General features: G+C 44.5%; 1 protein-coding gene across 1 annotated transcript in view; it reads left to right on the top strand.

The window, feature by feature from the left end:
* The window catches only part of DUPD1 (dual specificity phosphatase and pro isomerase domain containing 1), a 33,863-nt gene extending 17,224 nt beyond the window's left edge, over positions 1-16,639 (top strand). Inside the window, exons 3-4 of the mRNA XM_006016285.2 lie at positions 7,115-7,335; positions 12,965-16,639. Coding sequence (XP_006016347.1) covers positions 7,115-7,335; positions 12,965-13,212 — 469 coding nt within the window. The 3' untranslated portion in view covers positions 13,213-16,639. The remainder of the gene's footprint in view (positions 1-7,114; positions 7,336-12,964) is intronic.
* The last annotated feature ends 2,974 nt before the right edge of the window (positions 16,640-19,613 follow it).

Here is a 19,613-nt window from a genome sequence, read left to right as displayed (position 1 = left end):
TCCCTTATGTTGTATCCAAGAATTCCAGTGAAATAAGATGAAGCAAAGATGTGAACCAAGTTTTTCAAAGGTGACTAGCCTGACTCCACAGGAATCTTTACAGTAAAGGTTTGGGTTGGGCTGTAAATCAAGCTCAGTGATTACACAGTTCCTTCAATTCAGTGACATGCTTGTAAATCCTGAACAGCCCAAGTGTTTGTTCCTGACTGTGGCTGGGAAAGCTGCATATCTGCAAACATCCTTGAGCATCCACATCAGAACATATATTCATGTTTGCTATATTGAGTTAACTGGAAGCCATTTCACTTCAGTTAAAGCATAGCCAAGAAGTGTTATGATTTCTTATCAACAAAACAAGAGCTTCTCCCCCATAGAGTTCACACTGCAAACACAAAACAAGAAATGAAGCGGGGAATCAAGAGAGGAAAGCCAAGGAGATATTGGTCAGCAAGAGAAAGGCTGTGGTCTCAGCACATTAGGGGCTAACTGTCAAGTTGGTTTTCTGGAAGTGTCATGGAAAAAGTGAACTTCGAAGCAACACAGGCCTACGATTTCAGTACCCAGCATCTCAAGAAAACTTACTATCAGAGAGCAGGAATCATTTTCATAGATCTAAAAATTAGGTCCTCTTACAGGTGGGGGACACCCAATATAACTGGTAAGAAAATTTCAGTTTACATCAACAGGAGCAACTTATAAATACAAGAATAAGGAAGACACCCTGTTAACTGGGGCAGTTTCTTTATACGCAGGAAGAGAGAGTGCCGATATTAGAAGACAATAAGCCTCATTTCAGCTTTCTGGGAACATTCTCATAAATAAACTAGGTGACTACGGCATTGATGCCTACACAATCAGATGGGTGGCAAATTGGCTGGATGGTCGCACCCAGAGAGTGGTGGTGGACGGGTTGTTTTTGACCTGGAGGGATGTGGGCAGTGGAGTTCCCTGGGGCTCAGTCCTTGGGACTGTGCTATTCAACATCTTTATTAGCGACTTGGAGGTGGGTGTGGAAAGCACCCTGTTCAAATTCGCTGATGACACAAAGATGTGGGGAGAAGTGGGTACACTGGAGGGGAGGGACAGAATCTGGCTAGATCTAGACTGGTTACAGAGGTGGACGGATGAGAATAGGATGCAATTCAACACAGACAAGTGCAAGGTGCTGCATCTAGGGAGAAGGAACCTGCAACATACCTACAGGCTGGGGAACACCCTTCTCAACAACACAATGGCTGATACAGATCTTGGAGTCATTGTTTTGGGAGTCTTTGTTGCCCCCGGGATGGACATGAGCCGCCAATGCGAGGAAGCAGTCAGTAAGGCTAACCGCATCTTGTTGTGCATCTACGAATGCATCACAAGCAGGTCCAGGGAGGTGATCCTTCCCCTCTTTGCAGCATTGGTCAGGCCACAGTTGGAGTATTGCATACTGTTCTGTGTGCCACACTTCAAGAAGAATGTGGCTAGTAGCATTGAGAGGGTCCAGAGGAGGGCCACTCGCATGGTCAGGGGGCAGCAGGCCAGGCCCTACAAAGATAGACTAAAGGGCCTGAATCTATTTAGCCTCCACAAGAGAAGGCTGAGAGGGGATCTGGTGGCCACCTATAAACTCACTGGGGGGGACCAGCAGAAAGTAGGTGAGGCTCTGTTCCCTCGGGCACCACCTGGGATACAAGAAATAATGGCCACAAATTGATTGAGAGCAGGTTCAGGCTAGATTTTAGGAGACATTATTTTACAGTTAGGGCTGCCAGGCTCTGGAATGGGCTCGCAAGGGAGGTGGTACTCTCTCCTACCCTGGAGTCTTCAAGAGGAGGTTGGATAAATATCTGGCCTGGGTATTATGATCCAAGCACTCGTTCCTGCCCAGGGCAGGGGTTCGGACTTGATGATCTATTTAGGTCCCTTCCAACCCTAGTAACTATGTAACTATTGTGAAGAGTAAATGATCCAACCTCCCGAATCAATCAATATGAACCAACTGGACTATAACAGCCCAGAAACTGCAAAAGGGAATTGGGCCATTTGACCTTTATGGAGTTCTCTAAAAGCCAAGAGCAAAATAGTAGGTGAAGGTGAAAGAAGCCTATGTGGAATGTTTTAATTATTTGTATATTCCACAATAATGACATGATCCACTCTGGAAGGAACAAGGCCACCATCTACTAAAAATCTTAGGGGAAACCTTCTATTGAAATTAAAGCCTATGCTTCCAGACTAAAACAAGGTACCAAAATCTATATTAGACATCTAAGTACCATAAATGGCCTTGCTTGCAGAGAGCTCACAACTGGGGCTGTAGGTGCTCAGCACCACTTAAAGGCAGGGCAGTTATCAAGGGCCCAGTTCAACTAAGTACATGCTTAATACAACCTAAGTACACACTGCAGAGGAATGCTGAATTCTGGTCCTTTTGGCTAAAATAGGGCTTTGAGTGCTTAAATTTGGGCACTTAAGCTTGAAAGATTTTTAGTTCAATAGAATTCAATAAAAAGGGAAAAAAGGATCCAGTTTTAGGAAACTGCAAATTAAAACGTGTTATAGTAGATATTTGGCTTTTAGTATACAATTTGGTTTTTTTCCAGTGTCAAAACATCAAGGCCCTCCACCCCCAGGAGTACTTTCAATGGCAAAGGCCAGAAGTTAGGGGGCAGGACTTCTGGTCCCAAGGTGGTGGCTGAGGGGGCAGGGCACCTGTCAAAGGGCAGGGCTACCGACAGCTCACCAAAACTCATTAAGTGGTCCTCCAGCCAAAATAATTGCCCACCCTGGATATAAAAGCATGGTGTGGATGACAATTCTGTTTGGTTTGCTAGAGGGGCTACATCAAAAGGAAGGAGAGAGGAAAAGACTACTTAAAATAAGGCTGTACTTGTTAGTGCTTTGTATATTACAGTGAGTAATGCTTCACATGGCAGATGATGGACTAGAGTGTCCTCATATATCTCTATAGAGTCACTTGCCTATAATTTTATTCACAGAAGGAATAATCACAATTAGAGATGTAATTACTTTGTTCTAGGCACTTGCAACATGCCCTTTGCCACAGTGTCTTAGAAGGATTACTTCTTTTCATCCAGTCTCCTGCTTAGGACACAGGGGGCATGTCTACATGTGCATTCATGTGCTGTATGTACTGCTCATTAAGTTTCGTACCTGTAATAACAGGTACTAATTGAATGTGCAGTAAGTGGTGCTACTGCACAGTAGTGCTGACACATGCTTTTTTAGTGATGCTAATGTGCAGTAGTCGAATTCTATTGCACATTAGTGCAATAGCACAGCTTCTGCCATAACGTGCTAATGCAGAGTAGAATTAGTCTACTGCGCATTTAGCGTCTCGGGTAGACGCGCCCAGGGATACTCAGCTAAACTGATTAGAACTGATAAAATGCTTACACACACACACCCCCACAATAAACACAGTACAGAACAACAGCTTGGTCCAAGGCACGAAAGATAATGCATAAGACAGACAGCAACAGGAGCTGGGGGGTACCCCTTTCACTGCCCAGAGAGTCATATAGGTGATCTCAGACAAAAAGGTGGACTGACAGGCTTCTCCAAAAGACAGACTATAGCCTCAGCCTGAAGAGCCCTGGGAGATTTAATTTACACAGTCAGGATGGGCAGCATGGAAGTGATTATGCAGCTATAATGGTCTGATTCTCTTGCTAGAGCAACTATGGTAAGGCCCATTTTAACTCATGATTTTGCCCAGGGAGCACTAGATGTTTCCAGGAGCCTGAGCAGACTGACTTGAGCAGAGTGCTTATGCAGTCAATAAAAGGCATTGCATTTTCTTCCTGACAGACCTGACTCCTGAGTGCGTAGTAAATATTAAAGCCACTGCACATTTAAATAGGAGGCATCAAAGATATGCAATACATTATAATCAAGGCTGTCTCTTGATACAGTGTCTGGTTCTAAGGCATTTATTTCTGACAATCTCCTGAGAACTCAATCAAGGAAATAGGAAAATTGGATTCCAGATGAATGTTGCACTGTCAGACGCTAATATGTCTGTCATGTGACCTATTGTTTGACATTGTCCTTGTTCAAGACAACAAAAACATCATTTAATCCAACTGCTATTTATTAGATTGAGCTGCATTTGCGGAATCCAAATTTGGCATCACTTACGGTCCATCAGAACTTCCTTTTCACAGACAGTTAATCTTTATTTTTCCATTGACCCTAGCTACAATGTGGTCCTACTTGCTATTCAGCAAGTAGGATTCCACTTGCAGGGGTTCTAATTGAGCACAAATCTATGACCTGAAAGCATCAGTCTTTCATTGTTTTCTGTATACATGCTTTGGGCCATGTCTGAGGAATAGAAAATAGATTCCCCCATCATCACCCCTGTTTGGGAGGGCAAAAAAAAAGCAAAACAAAACTTGAAAGAAAAATCTGTGTTTCACCTCAAGCAGAAAGTGAGTGGATTAATTCACTAGCCCCCTGCCTTCTCTCCAGGAAAATATTTAATCTTTTTTAAAGTATCAGTCTGCTGTGCAACTTTTACTGTACTCAATAACACATCCAGACAGCTCCTGAAGTGAATAGCTCTGGAGTCATTAGAAAGTATTTGACAGGAAGCTCAAGGGGAAGAGTATTTCCTTCTGGGGGAAGAAGGCAAAAAAAAAAAAAAGGTTTTGAGTGCCACCTTCAAAATTTCTTCCAATAACTGTTGCATATTCTGTTGTTCACTGAGCTCACGCCTATTAAGTAGACAAAAGAACTGATCAACCATTTTTTTCTAATTATGGTCTTCATCAGAAAATTCTCATTTACTGAGACATTGCTCAGGTCCAGAATGGAATCTGTGGCAGAAGAAATGCCCTATTTTCTTGAAGACAAGAGGCACCTTGTTCCTCAAAATCAGCCCTCCAAAATGGAGAAGCTGATGTTCTCCCCAGAATAGAAGCACTCTGCTTTGATTCCTGCCTCTCAGTGCAGCAGTTGTGGCATTACTACTCAGGCAGCTGAGGAAGCCAATTGACTTAATGGCTCATTTTTTTTCACTCCACAATGGCCATCTCTCCTTTTTAACTGTCTTGATGTTCCACTAATCAAGCTAACTTTTCTTTTGGTAATTTGCTGTCTGCTAGCTGCTCCTGGTCTCCCTTCTCTTATTTCATAGCCCTAAGACTCTTCAGCTATTTTTAAAATCAGAGCGCCACACATGGACACCAGTCTTCAGCAGCACCTAGAGTTTCAGTTTTAGTTGAGCAGGAAAAGGAGGGCGAGTCACCTGAAAATTAAGCACTCTCCCTGATTTTAAAAGACCCCTGAGCTGTCCCTCAGCTAAAATTTTAGAAAAATCTTTTTTCTTCATTCTACCTTTCAAAAACAAGTTTCATATTATGTTCTGGAACATGTTATGCATGAAAAAAATGGCATTTACCTCAGAAGAACTAAATGTTCAGGCTCAGGGCACTGTGCTGGATGTGATGTCAACTTTTTTCTACAGGGTTGTGGCTCAAGTCATTCCAGATTTGTTTCTGACTAGTCTGAGTTCAATGGTACCACAGAACCAGGCATAGGTGCAACTAGAATTTCCTCTCCCCTGTATCTTCCAACAAACAGAATTAGGAGGAAGGGTAGAGAACTCATCTTAAGAAGACAAGCTATATTTTGCTGACCTACAGCAACTCCCCTATCTGTCCCTCCATACCTGTCAGTTGCCTCTTGTCTTAGATGGTAAGCTGTTTTGGAGGATGGACATCCTGTTTGATCTGCTTATACAGTACATAGCACCATGAGGTCCCAGTCCATGACAGAAGCTCCTAAGCACTACCACAGTAGCAGATTTCTGCACTCAGTAGGCTTCTCTGAAGGGACGGTAGCCACCTGTGCTACCCTCAGTAGCATCTCAATCACAGGGGGGAAAAGGATAACTTTGCCAGGTCTTACTACACTGAAAATCTCAATTATTGTTTGTTTCATCTTATCCCAACAGAACCACCCTCCACCCCTTGTCCAGGGAAGCATTTTCATTTTCCTTTAGGGGAAAGACAGGACACGGGATAGGCACTGCATCATTTTACTTCATTCAACAGATTATGGTCCTTATCAAAGGCAGATAGATATATGACCTCCAAGTATCTCTCATTTTAAGACAACACATTTAACCAGTCTTGTATGATCTATTGGCACAAGGGGAAGTCTTACAGGACCTCTCCACCAGAGGGACTAGAGGAAAACGTGACCTGCTGCTAAATGTAAAGGACAAAGAACTCAGAGGTGTTAAACACAACTCTATGATCCAGGTGGTAAAGACAAGTCTACAATCCAAATTCTTACTCGCCACAGAGTGAGGGTATTACGATGATCACTATGAGGAGGGGATGGGCTGTGGGTGGGGGAGGGGAGGCAGCAACATCTTGCCTGATGGGGCTCTCCTGGCTTGCTGCTGAGAAACAGGCAGCAGTGCAGGCTTCTGGTCCTGGGGCCCCTCTTGGTGCTCCACACTCTCCACCTATTCTGCCAGGTGCAGGGCTGTGCCTCCCATGACAAAGCCTCCCAGGGAGTGCCATTCCACTACTGGGTATGGGGTCTACACCTGCCCAGCTCCTATGGCTGGGCAGCACAGAGCTGTACCTGCCATGCCAAAGACTCTTCAGGGGAGGGGCCCATAGTGGCACCCCCTTTAAGTCAGCACCCAGGGTTGGTGTCCTGTTCTCCCCACAACCCCAAATTATATTACTGGGAGGCAGTGTTTCCACCCTCAAAGCAGAAGTGGGGAGAGCAAGATTAATAATGGCTAGACCTAGCTCTGCCACTGACTCACTTTGGGACCTTGGACAACTCAACCACTGTAATTCAAGTTTCTCCATCTCTAAAATAGGTAGAATAAAAAAAATGCCCACACTGGAAGGATTCCAGAAGGATAACAGTGCTATTGTGTCTTGGGAAGATATTTGATAACGGCACAAGATCCTTCTCCTTCTTAAATGGCAACATTGTAAAAGTTAGCATTTGCAAATGATCCTCTTTTAAAGTATCATCAACATTGTTGTGATTTGTCACTTGCAAAGTAAGAAAGAAACTTCTGTTGCTTCATGAAAGATGCCCTTTCACATACCTGACATGGCTTTTGCTTACATAGGAAAACTGCCTTAGATCGCTATAGCCTTGAGAAAGCTGGCTTCACCCACATCCTCAACGCAGCCCATGGGCGATGGAACGTGGACACTGGACCAGAGTACTACAGAGACATGGCCATCGAGTACCATGGGGTAGAAGCAGATGATCTCCCCAGCTTCAATCTCAGCCCATTCTTCTATTCAGCTGCTGAATTCATCAATAATGCACTCCAGGATGAGACAAGTAAGGATGCAGCAATGGGCAAAAATGCCAGGTTTGCTACAAATGATCTGAGTAGACATGAATACGATGCAAAGTACTGGATAGCCAGGGAATGAAACAGGCACAGAAATCAAGGACAATTGGTGCAGGACAAACAAACACTAATGAAGTTACAATTTCAAGGAAGTTAGTGTTAGTAACGGGATTCAGATTCTTCTAGTACTGTGCCACTCATTCAGACATAACCAGCCACCCCTGAGTCCTTGTCCTCCCAAGACCAATTTAACAGAGTGCCACTGCCTTATCACAAGCAGGATGCATTTGCCCCATTTGAACAGTGTCAGAAGAAAGTGAGTGGGCCACTGAACAGGTCACTGAACTTGACCTAGAGGTGAACCCTATTAAGTTACACTTGTGGAGCATTAGAGGGGAGCCTCAGGAAGTTGGCACTGCTACCACCAATGCTATCCCTGCCCTGTAGGTCCAGTACTCCAGTCTCCAAAGCTGTCACTTCAGAGCTGTTCACATTAAAGTGTTAGATTCCCTCCATATAAATATAAAAGCCTCCTTAAGTACCTTGCCATCAGATCATCTTCAAGCTTTAACAGGGATTTATTTTTGCCATCTTCCAAGCAGTGGGAGACTGAAATCACTTTGACAGCCAAGATCGGGAAACATTAGTTAAAGCCTTTGTAATTTCCCAGCTTGATTACTACAATTCATTATTTGTGACCTCCAGCAGCGTTCTATCTGAGGGCTTTACACTGACACTAAGCACCACAGCCCAGACCGCACACTGGCTTTCAGCATATTACTCCTGTTCTTATTTAAGAGAAGAAAAAAAGAGAGAGAATCTCAACAGGATATTTTACCAGGAGCCAGCAGCGAAACTTAAGATTCTCCTGCTGACCTACAAAGCCCCAAATATCAGAGGGTCACATATCAAGTTACTAACCTCCTGTCAGCTTCTGTTCTTGGCGGTTTAGCTTAGCTACTGCTGGATCCCTGGCTTAACCCCAGTAACCAGCCAAGCCTTTATGATTTTAAGTTTTCAACAAGAACAGTCCAAAGCTATAGAACGTACCTCTGGCTAGGCAAGAAGAGGATAAACCAGCTCAGTTTTAAAGCCAGAGGTCTAACAACGCACAAGGCTTTAACAGTTACATTCTTGGAAAGACCTGAAGTCTATTTCTGGAGGCAACCATCTAAAATTTGCAAGACTATGCCCCAATAACTGCTTCTGGGACAACATGGTGCTTCTGGGTAGCTGAAAGCACTTGACCATTTGTTTCTTTACTGCCTCCCTAGAGATATTGTTGGACCAAAGTAACAGAACTAAGAAACCCACTCCTCCACCCTTTCAGTTACACTCCTTCTGGCAGCATAGGGTCAGACTATTAAATACACATTAAGGTGTCATACACTGCAAAGTGCAGAGATCGTTCTCATACTGATAAAATTGCCAGGAAAGGGGGCTGGCATTATGTGAAGTCTGCAAGGTGCGAGCTTTAAAGCTTTTGATTTCTGGGCTGCATCAAAGCACAAAGGAGCTTTGAGGCTTGACCAAACATCCATGTAGTAATGCAACAGCCTCAGCTGGGGGACTGGATGGATGAACTTAGTAACAGTACCTGTGAAGTCAATAGTGACTAAAAGCATAGCAACTGCACCTCTTTACATATCTGTGCTTTTGCCTGCTGCCTTTATAGTCATTTTGATAACAGGGCAGAAAACTGGGTGTTCTTCATAGGTATGCGAGTGACATGAAGCTAACTAATGCCTTTCAAAACCATAGAAGAATGAAATGAGGATCTGGGATGCTCATGTAGCAAAAATAAAGTGCACAGAATGTTTCCTACTCGTACAATAGACAAGTATGTTGCCATTAAGCCACACATCCATGTCCTCATAAACAGATGTGGGTGGCCATTTTAAAGCATTTCAACAGTTTCAGAAGTATTTGAATAGGCATTTTTACTTGTCTGAACAACAAACAATGAAGCATGATTGTCAGAGAGGAAAGGCAATCCCAAAGCAGCCAGCTCCAGACTCGAAGAAAATATATGCAAGAGAAAAAAGCCCCAAAAGTCAGCCTTTGTTCCAATCTGTCTGGGCACTATCTAGTATAGCAAATGACCACTTAAAGGATCCCCAGAACAAGATAGATTCATAGATGTTAGGGTTGGAAGGGACCTCAATACATCATCGAGTCTGACCCCCTGCATAGGCAGGAAAGTGTGCTGGGGTCAGATGACCCCAGCCAGAAAGAGGGATGGGTTCAGATGACCCCAGCCAGATGCCCATCTAACCTCCTCTTGAAGACCCCCAGGGTAGGGGACAGCACCACCTCCCTTGGGATCCTGTTCCAGATTTTGACCACTCTTACTGTGAAGAAGTTCTTCCTAATGCCCAATCTAAATCTGCTCTCTGCTAGCTTATGGCCATTATTTCTTGTGACCCCCCAGGGGCGCTTTGGTAAGTAAAGCCTCCCCAATTCCCTTCTGTGCCCCCGTGATGAACTTATAGGCAGCCACAAGGTCGCCTCTCAACCTTCTCTTACGGAGGCTGAAGAGGTCCAGGTGCCCTAGTCTTTCCTCGTAGGGCTTGGCCTGCAAGCCCTTAACCATACGAGTGGCCCTTCTCTGGACCCTCTCCAGGTTATCCACATCTCTCGAAGTGTGGTGCTCAAAACTGCACGTAGTATTCCAACTGCGGTCTGACCAGTGCCCAATAGAGGGGAAGTATCACCTCCTTGGATCGGTTTGTCATGCATCTGCTGATGCATGATAAAGTGCAGTTAGCTTTACTGATGACTTCGTCACACTGACGACTCATGTTCATCTTGGAGTCCACTAGGACTCCGAGATCCCTTTCCACTTCTGTGCTGCCTAGCAGGTCATTTCCTAGGCAGTAGGTGTGCTGGACATTTTTCCTCCCTAGGTGCAGCACTTTCTACTTCTCCTGGTTAAATTGCATTCTGTTGTTTTCTGCCCATTTGTCCAACCTGTCCAGCTCTGTCTGTAGTTGTTCCCTGCCCTCCGGTGTGTCCACTTCTCCCCATAGTTTTGTATCATTAGCAAACTTGGACAGAGTACACTTCACTCCCTCATCCAAGTCACTGATGAAGACATTGAAGATGTCAGGGTCATCTTTCCCAGGGCATAGTTTAGAGCATAGGTTCTCACAGTGGAGAAAAAGTATTGCCCATCAGTTAGGGCACTGGCTTGGGACTTGGAAGACTTAGGTTTTCTGCTCTCCCAGACTTCCTGTGCGACTTTGGGCAAGTAATTTATTTCTTGACATCCTGATGCATGCAAAAAGGGACATACTGAAAAAATAGGTGCATTAAAGACTGTGAGGTGCTCAGATACTGTGATGATGGGGACCCTCTAGGTACCACAGACAGCCCACAACACAACCAGTTGTTAGGGCTGAGAATCAGAAGCCATCCAGACCCAGGGTTTGCTGGAAGGAGTCAGGGAGCCAGGATCACAAGAAATGGCAGGTAGAAACCAAGTGAGGAACTGAGTGTTAAGTTCCAGGGGTAACATCAGGAACCAGAAGCCAATCATGCAGGAGTAATGCAGCAAGCACAGCAGAAGCATGTGCAGAGCAGCCTACAACAGACGAACAGCTAGGATCTATACCTGGGGTGGGCCACCCACCCTTTGTTATGCTACTGACCTGAATCCTTTGGCACAGATTAGCTGAAGGAGGAAACGGGGCTCTATTTAATCTTTTCAGGCAGCATGTAGGCATTAGTTTGCCTGATATGCCTCTGCTGCCCAGTCGCACTGAATGAGGCTGATTGCTGGTATTCCTGACAAATAGAGCACCCACACCACTTGACCAAACAATCAAGTAACTCAGAGATGGCAGGACCTGGAGTTACAAATTTAGCCCTGGACAACAAAACAACCCCATGCCTCAAAGATCTTTAATACTCCAGGCAAAAGTCAGGGCTTCCATCTTTATGTCCTAAGAAACCCACCAGGGAATGGCATGAACTTCTATTATAGATAATAATAATTTTTAGGCTTTTCTTCTTTGTGCTCAAGGCCAGCAGTTTCATTTTGGTCTCCCACTCACCCAAGCAAAACGTTTATTCTCCAGCCTTGCCCTCTTGCGAATCATTTACCAGTATCTGAGCTCTAAGCTCTGATCCACTTACAAACTGGAAAGCTGTAGTGAGACAAGAAAAGCACTGAGCGAATGCAAGTTTTCATCTGTTTCAAATATTAAGTGTAATCATGGAAAGGATTAACATTTTCCATGAGAGGAAGAGGCACTTCAGTTATCAACGAGACTGGAAATTTGCCAAGATGCCTCAAACTATCTGCTGGGATTAAGATGCAGACTGTGACCATTAATCCCCTCAGCATTGGCAGTTCTTGATGTGTCCCTTATGTAGCAGTTATACTCATGCCAAGAAACCCTCCCCTCCACTTACAGCATCAAGGAGTTAATTGCTAGGAATCAAGCCTGGCTCCAGGCATTTCTTACTGGACATAGTTAACAAAGAAAAAATACCTGTGGCCTTTAAATGACATTTCTGGTGTAACTGACCACAGCAGGATGAAGTAGAGACAACTCCAGAGAATGCTTGTGTTGGTACTTCACCTTTTTCCTACCATGATACAGATTTTCCCTTCAGGGGATTTTGTTTCCCAGAATCCTTTGCATTCGGTTCAGTCACCTTTCAAAGGATTCTACCCTGCCCAAGCCTACACACTCTCCTTCTTCTCTCCTCGCCCCATTTTGGCTGCTGTAAATGGAGAGGAAGGTTCCACCTCTGTGTGATACAGCAGTGCCTACGTGGTTTTATTAGAGGCCAGTACAGTTTTGTACCAGGTGCTATACTTCCATGGGGTAAGATACATCCCCTGCTCCAAAGAGTCCTCAGTGCAACCTCCTCTCCACTGTGCACACAGCATGTGCAGCCTGGCTTCCTCCTCCTCTCTTAATTGCACATGCTGCGTGAATAACTTGGATCCCCCCCATCCCTCCCCTCCTTCCTCACAACACAGGAAACCCCCCTGCTGTACACACATCCCTCCATGACCATGCATCCATTTGCAGTGTGGGCAGTCCAATTGCTGCATTCCTCGAGTGCAGCATGAGCAACCCAGGCCTCTCCCCCGCCATGCACACAGCACGGGCACTCCAGTGACCACCCGCTGCGTCACCCTGCCCCACCTTCAGCAGTGGGGGCAGGAAGTAGAAGCCAGACGAAGGCAGGGGAGCCTGAGGAACCCAGCTACCAAGGCAGGAGCAATGGCAGGAAGTGGAGGACAGTGGCAGCTGGGTGTGAGCTTGCAGGCTGTATCCTGTACATGACCTGTAATTTGACAGCCCTGCTCTAAGTCATCTACTGTGGCTGCTGGTAATGGAGCCTCAATCCTCCCAGGGGACAGAAGCTCACCACCTTTCAGGGACTGGTACATGGCTGGCACTTGTGTTTCACTCCTTCTGTCTAAGATCAAAGTAATTAACTCATCGGTCAGGAAGATGCACTCAGAGGAGCTACAGCAGTTTTGCAAAAGCTTCATTATTAATGACTGTAACATTCTGTGAGCTTGAGTGGCAATCTCTGTCACAGTATTAAAAATCTCTACATCTTCTCTGCATTTTCTTTTCCTTGCTCCTGCAGATAAGATTTTGGTTCATTGTGCGATGGGCCGCAGCCGATCAGCTGCCTTGGTCCTGGCTTACCTGATGATCTATAAGAACATGACTGTCGTCAATGCCATAGAGCAAGTGGTGAAACACCGATGTGTCCTCCCGAATCGTGGCTTCCTGAAACAGCTGAGAGAATTGGACATAGCACTGGCTTTGGAAAGGACAAACTCTAAGAATAGCTCCCAGTCCAATGGGGAGAAGAACAGCTCAGAGATCTAGCATTCTAGGTCATCTTTACCTGAAAAATAGACTTAGTAAAAGAAAAAAAACTGTGTTGGTAAATAATACTTTCCAGAGAACTGTTACCTGTAAAGCAAAAATAGCAGTTAAAATGCCCTAAAGAAAACCTCAATTGGGAAATAGATAAATGGAGAAGGGAAGCAGTGTCAAAGTAGTTTTGCTATGTAACCTCTCTGTGTGTTTGTCTGCCTCTCTCCTCCTGCTCCTCCTCTTCCCCGCCCCCCAAGACACACACACACACACACACACACACACACACACACACACACACTCCCTCCCTATGCTTTAATGCTTTTCTTTAGGACTGTTGTACAAAGGGGAGAAAGGGAGGAGCTTATGCTGAAGTTATTGGTTCCAGAAGAATTACAGGATAAATGGATGGAGTAGTATGCAAGAGCATGAACTATGTTTCAGACCAAACTGCTGCTGATGCCTTATTATAATAACTGTTATAGAGGGTTTGTTGTTGTAAAGCAAGATGTGAAGAGATAGTCCATTCCATGGCAAATGATTGTATATCTACTGCATTTGCTTAACAATATGCAGCAACCCTGCCATGGTACAACACATATTTATCAAATGCTCTATGTCATTAACCCAAAAAGGGAGCATGAGCCCAGCTTTGCCTGCATGGCCTCAAGTTAGGATAACCCTACTGCATCATCACTCACCCCATAACATTAGCTACTAATTGAGTGTGCTTTGTGAGGAAAGGTTGTAGGATCTGGAGGCAGGGCTAAGGGCCTTGTTACACAGTAAGTTTAGGCAGCTTCTGGAGCTCTTAACCCCTGAACTGGCTGCATGTTAATATCTTTAAGTGACTTAAAGAACTTGTTATTCAGTTTAAAGTTACACCACTCCAAGTCAGGGTTATTTCTAATCCACCTAATTTGGCTCCTGTTCCATTAAGGAGTGGCTGTAACTCCCTATAACTATTTAGCTCAAATTGAAGTCCTCCAGCATCCAAGGATGCAGTGGCCCCTCCCGAGTCAGGGTGCAGCAGGGCTAGGCATGGCACCTTGCCCCGCAGGGACGTTGGGCAGAGTGAACACCACAGCCTTGGAGTGCCCAGCTGTGGCAGTGCATCCCGCTACTGCCCAGACCAGCTCACTGCTCACACTGGTGGCACTCCAGGGCAGAAAAACTCCTGAGAAAAAAAGGATCAGGCCCCTTAAAGCTCAGGCAGTGTGGCCAGCCAGCAGCTTACCCCCTCCATGCTGCCACCAGATGGGTTGCTGGCTGGCCGATTGGGCACTGCCTAAGCTCCAAGGGTCTTGAAGCTTTTCATAGCTCAGGTAGCACCTGGCCACCTGGCCAGCAACCTGGGCAGGGGTGGTGGGCTCCAGAGAATAAAAGGATTGGGCCCCTTGAAGTTTAAGCAACGAGCCATTCCGGGTGGTGATGGGCAGCAGTCAGGCACTCTGGAGCTGTGGTACTTGCTCTGTCCAGCAGGGGCAGTGAGTTGGTTCTGCCCCTGGTCACCAAGCCTCTAGTGGCAAGTCGCAGCTGTGCAGATGAACAGTCAGAGATGGTTTTTCGCCTCAAGGTGTGACTGCTCCACTAAGTCAAACAATACTAAGCCAATTAACATTTGTTTGGTTTACAGCATAAGGTGTAACAAAGCCCTAAGAAATATTAAACAGGATTTAAAGAACTAAACTGAAGGTTGTAAGGCAATACTTAAGGCAATGGTCCCAGCCGCTGGCTTGTGGGACTGCCTGTGAGATGTTCTGATATTGCTCGCTGCCCCCAAAAGTTAGAGAGTTCAAACTGAACTCTTTCAGTTTTGCTGAAACTGCGAAACACCAGTGGTGGGAAACATTAATGAGATGGACCCCCATAGCCACTGGAGTTTTGAATATCGCACTCCACCCAATTGTCTAGATCATGATTGCTCAGGCATGTATGGGATTCATAGTTTCATAGTTTCATAGTTTCAGGGTCGGAAGGGACCTAATAGATCTTCTAGCCCGACCCCCCGCCAGGGCGGGAGAACAACCCAAAAACACAAACAAAACCACTCACCCTAAAAACAAAAACGGGACTCAAATGAGTCCAGCCAGGTAAGTATCCAGTCCAGCCAGGTAAGTATCCAAGTCCAGCCAGGTAAGTATCCTGATTGTTGAGTGTAGCTTGAGAAAGGAAGTTGGATATGTGTATAGTATGATTGAAAGAGCACGTCCAAAAATGCAAATGACTGAGTTGTTGTATAGTGAGTTTGTGAAACTGAATCAGAACACGTATGAAGATATGAGTGGACAGACTGAGAGTATGTATGATAATGTTTAAGCGAAGTAATTGGATGAATAAATTTGTGTTTTCCAAGTTTAGATTGACATTGTTATATGCTTGTTAAACAAGCAGATTGACACCAGGCCAAGGTCTTGAAAAGTTCCCATCCGAAGGGTAACATGAGGCTGTTTGAGGAGTGTTAGACGGGTGTTTTGAAGTGTGACTGAGGGTGATTCAGGGACAGTGAGGGGTTAGTGAGGGAGGCGATGAAGCGGAGTTGTCAGTGTGCCGTGGAGATATTTTGCTCCAGACTCTGGTGTTCTGTGGGGCTCCCGTCCTTCAATTTTTTTTGTCTAATACAAGTCTCACAGAGGTAGAAAGGGTTGGGTCCCTGGCCTTCTTTCCTTCGGGGTGTGCTTTGCACGTAACATAACCCTCTGCCTCTTCATAGTAAGTATTACCCCATCCCACCTTCTCCATTTTTTTCTATCCTTCATTGGTTTTGGTGGTGGGGCACCCCTTTCCTAAAGGAGTGGAAGGTAAGCCACTAGTTGCAACGGCTCAGGTGTTGAGAGGATAAAGACCGGAGTCGGTGACCAGTGGCCGGAGTATAATAAACTTCTCCCTATTTAATAAAATCTTGCCTTCCCCACCCACAGCCTGTGTCTGAATTATACTGTAGTGATAAGAACTGTTAGATTAGATGGAAGTCATTTAATTAATTAGATATGAATAGAATTTAGTTGTAGTTAATATTAATCCTTATAGTAGTGTTGTTTGAACTGTTAAACTTACCTGTGGTGTCTGTTATATGTGTAATTTCTATAATAAACTGTTTATTCGTTTCAGTTTATAACCTGTGTGAGTGTGCTAATTAATCACAGCCCACTAATTGCCGGGTTAACTAGGCGGTGACTAGACACGCCCTGATTAACCTGTTAACTGACCCAGGGTCAAAAACCACCCCTCATTGACCTCGATTTAATTAGTCCTAATTAAGTCCAGGGTCAACAGACCATGCAACAGAACCTGATTGGAGAGGTATAGCCGAGAATGCTAATGCTACTTGTCACACACAAAATGACCTAATGCTTTGCAAACTTCTTGTTATGAAACCGTGAGTAGAAACGAAAGCCATGTTATGTTTTCATAGCTGTGGAAAATATAATAATATAGAGACTAGAAATTTTGTATAACTGTGTTCTATAGACCATTAAGCTACACAAGCTCTCCCAGTGACTAAATGATTAGGGCAGCCCCACAGCTCTCAACTTCTTAACCCATGATTGCAGGACCCCTTGTCTTTCCATTGTTTCTTCTCCCCAGGACCTCAACCTCTCTATCACTTTAATTCTAGGGGATTAATCTTGTTCACTTCAATCTTTTGGGTTCCTTCTAGTTCTGTCATACATAAGTTATTCTGTTCTCATTGCCTTATTAGCTGCAAACCTTTCAGTGCTCCATTAAGTAACTTAAGCAACATCTGTTATGCATTTGTTCTCTTACACTCTTCCTTAAGGGAAGAAGTATGAAAGTGTGTGCACACATGCATGTGTGCGTGTGTGTTCACTTTGGAATTTTCAAAATATGCATTATTATATGCTTCATAGAGAAGTCAAGGCCAAACTGCATCCCTGCCCTTGGAGCAGACCATAAAGAGGCTGGGGGTGGTTCTTTAGCTTCTCTAAATTTTGTTCCACCATTACACTGTGGCTATTAAGAAAGCTGTTTCTAGGAAAGCCATTTTATACCCTTACAGTGGAAAAGCCTATCATTCCAGTGAAGTTCAGTTGTTCAGGAGACACTCTAGCACTGGGGAGCCTTACTCCTCTATTACTTTTCTTTCTGTCTCCTCCCCAGATATCACTTCACTGGACATCCCAGTTCTTTTTTCTCTTCATTCCCCAATTCATTACTCCTCCGCTGAATACACTGCCGCCCTATGGAGGTTGTATTGTTTAACAAAACAATTGCAGGCCCAGAGCCAGACACCCTAACGTTTTGTCCTCAGTTGTGCCACTGGCTGTCTATGACTTCTTGAACAGGTCATCCATTGTTTCACCAGCAGAGGTTCCCTGACAGAGCCAAAGGAGAGCGTGTGCCAGGAGCTCCTTATCCAGCACATTTCTAGAGGGAGTGGAATTAATTTGGCTGGTGTAATCAAGCTCTTAACTTCTCCACTCCAGTTCACCATTTCTACACTGGTGGCAATACTAAAATCACAGAATACTTGATATCCATTAGGGACATTACTTGTCAGTGCATTTTACATGACAAGTGCTCAGATGATAACATGACAGAAGACAACATAACCCTTAAGGTAGAAGTCAAAACTCAAAGTGCACAGGAAGAACTTCTGACCTAGCAGCTGCTAGACAGGCAAGCAAGGAAACTATGTTGTCTATGGCATCCTCTGGGTTGTCCATTCCTTCTCTCAAAATGAGAAACCCAGGAATAGCATAATGGAGAGAGCACACCAATGTGGAGAATCAGCTCCCAGTTTACACAGGAGCAGGACACACAGACACACACACTACAAGATCAGAAGCATAAGCAGTCACAGAAGACATAGGAGGTACAAATATACAATGACCAAAATAACACCATCCAATTTTATCTTGCTCTTGCTAAATGGTCCCCAAGCCCAAATTTAAAAGAACTACTTCCTGTTGAGTTTAAAGGTTTTATCTTCTACACATGATTTACTGGGACATGAGAAAGCAAGAGAAAATAGGTTTGTTCAATGCAATGGTATTTCTTCTCCTGTAATGGTGCTCGGAACAAAAAGTAACAGCTAAAACAATATATGTTGTTCCTCATGAGAAAAATGAAATTTCCTTTGAGCTGCTAAGAGGAGGCTTATGCTTAGCATTAAAAAGAACAATGCTTCAAATAGAAACAGGTTTAATGAGGTTCAGCATGTCTGCTTTAAAATAAAAAAGGAAAAAAAGACAGACAGTGTAAGTTAACCTGACAATGGAAAATGAAACATTTACAAACCACCATGCCGTTTTCATTATCCAAGACAGAGTTGTTGTTATTCTCTCAGTCATCACTGTTTATATTCGCCAGCAACAAGCGCTCCCTTGCTCTATTGGGTTTAGACCCACTCCAAAAATTACTGTGTCCAAACATGGTTGCCAACCATTGAATTCATTGACACAAATCCCAACAGATGGCACTGATCTACTCTGCTCACTGACCCCTTTTCAGTCTTGTGTCAACTAACAGAAACACTGCCACCCAACTCCAGATACACTGAAATTCTGCAACATGGACCTGGACATGGCTTTTTCCCACCTTATCAAGAAAGATGCTCTTAAAACAAAAAAGCCAAGCCACACTTACCTTATTTGCATCCTTTTAGAACAGTCATCACTGTTTCCTAGTATCTTTGCCCTTATAATGCAAGAGCTCAGTTAGAGATGCTCATCTTCACAGCGCTGGAAATAACGGAGTCATAGCAGAGGAAGCCAGGGCATTCTCTTGTTGTATGCCAGGTGAACCACAACCCCAGCACAGAACAGTTGAAGAAACAACGTGGGGAATGGGGTTGGAGTATGGGCACTTTGATGTCTGAAAGTGGGATGTTGGTGAGGATGTCTCAGTGCCCCAAGCAGCTGGGGTTCTATATGAAAAAGTCAATTTATTTAAAGACAGAATGAAACTGCTTTTTTGGGAATGGGTCTCAAGGCAGAGTTGTGCTGCTGAGCATTTTTGTCTTGGATTAGTTAGTATAAGCACCACTTATGCAGTTTAAGAACTGACTGCAGATAAGTGTTTTTCAAAACCATGTATTTAGAAGCCTTTCAGCTGCTCTTTGTGAGGTCCTAAACTTTAATATGAGGCTGATGATAGAGAGCTTCCCATTCCTTGGACTCCCAGGGCAGAATACTAGGTTATCGTTCAGACACACAGTCTACAAAACTCATGCTACAGCAGAATCTGACAACAGCCAAGATGAGGAGTTAATAGTTTCCTCTCTGTTGTCGGTCTGTATGTTATGTGCCCCGAAAAACCTCAGACTCCGCATCCCTGAAGATAAGCTAAACACAAACCAAACTACTGACAGGCAATGGGTAACTACAATACACAATCAACCACCAGACATTTCCAATTCTGGATCTTCCAGCCATCCCATGCTTACA

This window comes from Alligator sinensis, unplaced genomic scaffold, assembly GCF_000455745.1.
Source record: "Alligator sinensis unplaced genomic scaffold, ASM45574v1 scaffold109_1, whole genome shotgun sequence".
Taxonomy (NCBI): Eukaryota; Metazoa; Chordata; order Crocodylia; family Alligatoridae; genus Alligator; species Alligator sinensis.
The sequence above is the reverse complement of the archived record's forward strand: the minus strand, read 5'-3'. Positions and strand labels throughout refer to the sequence as shown.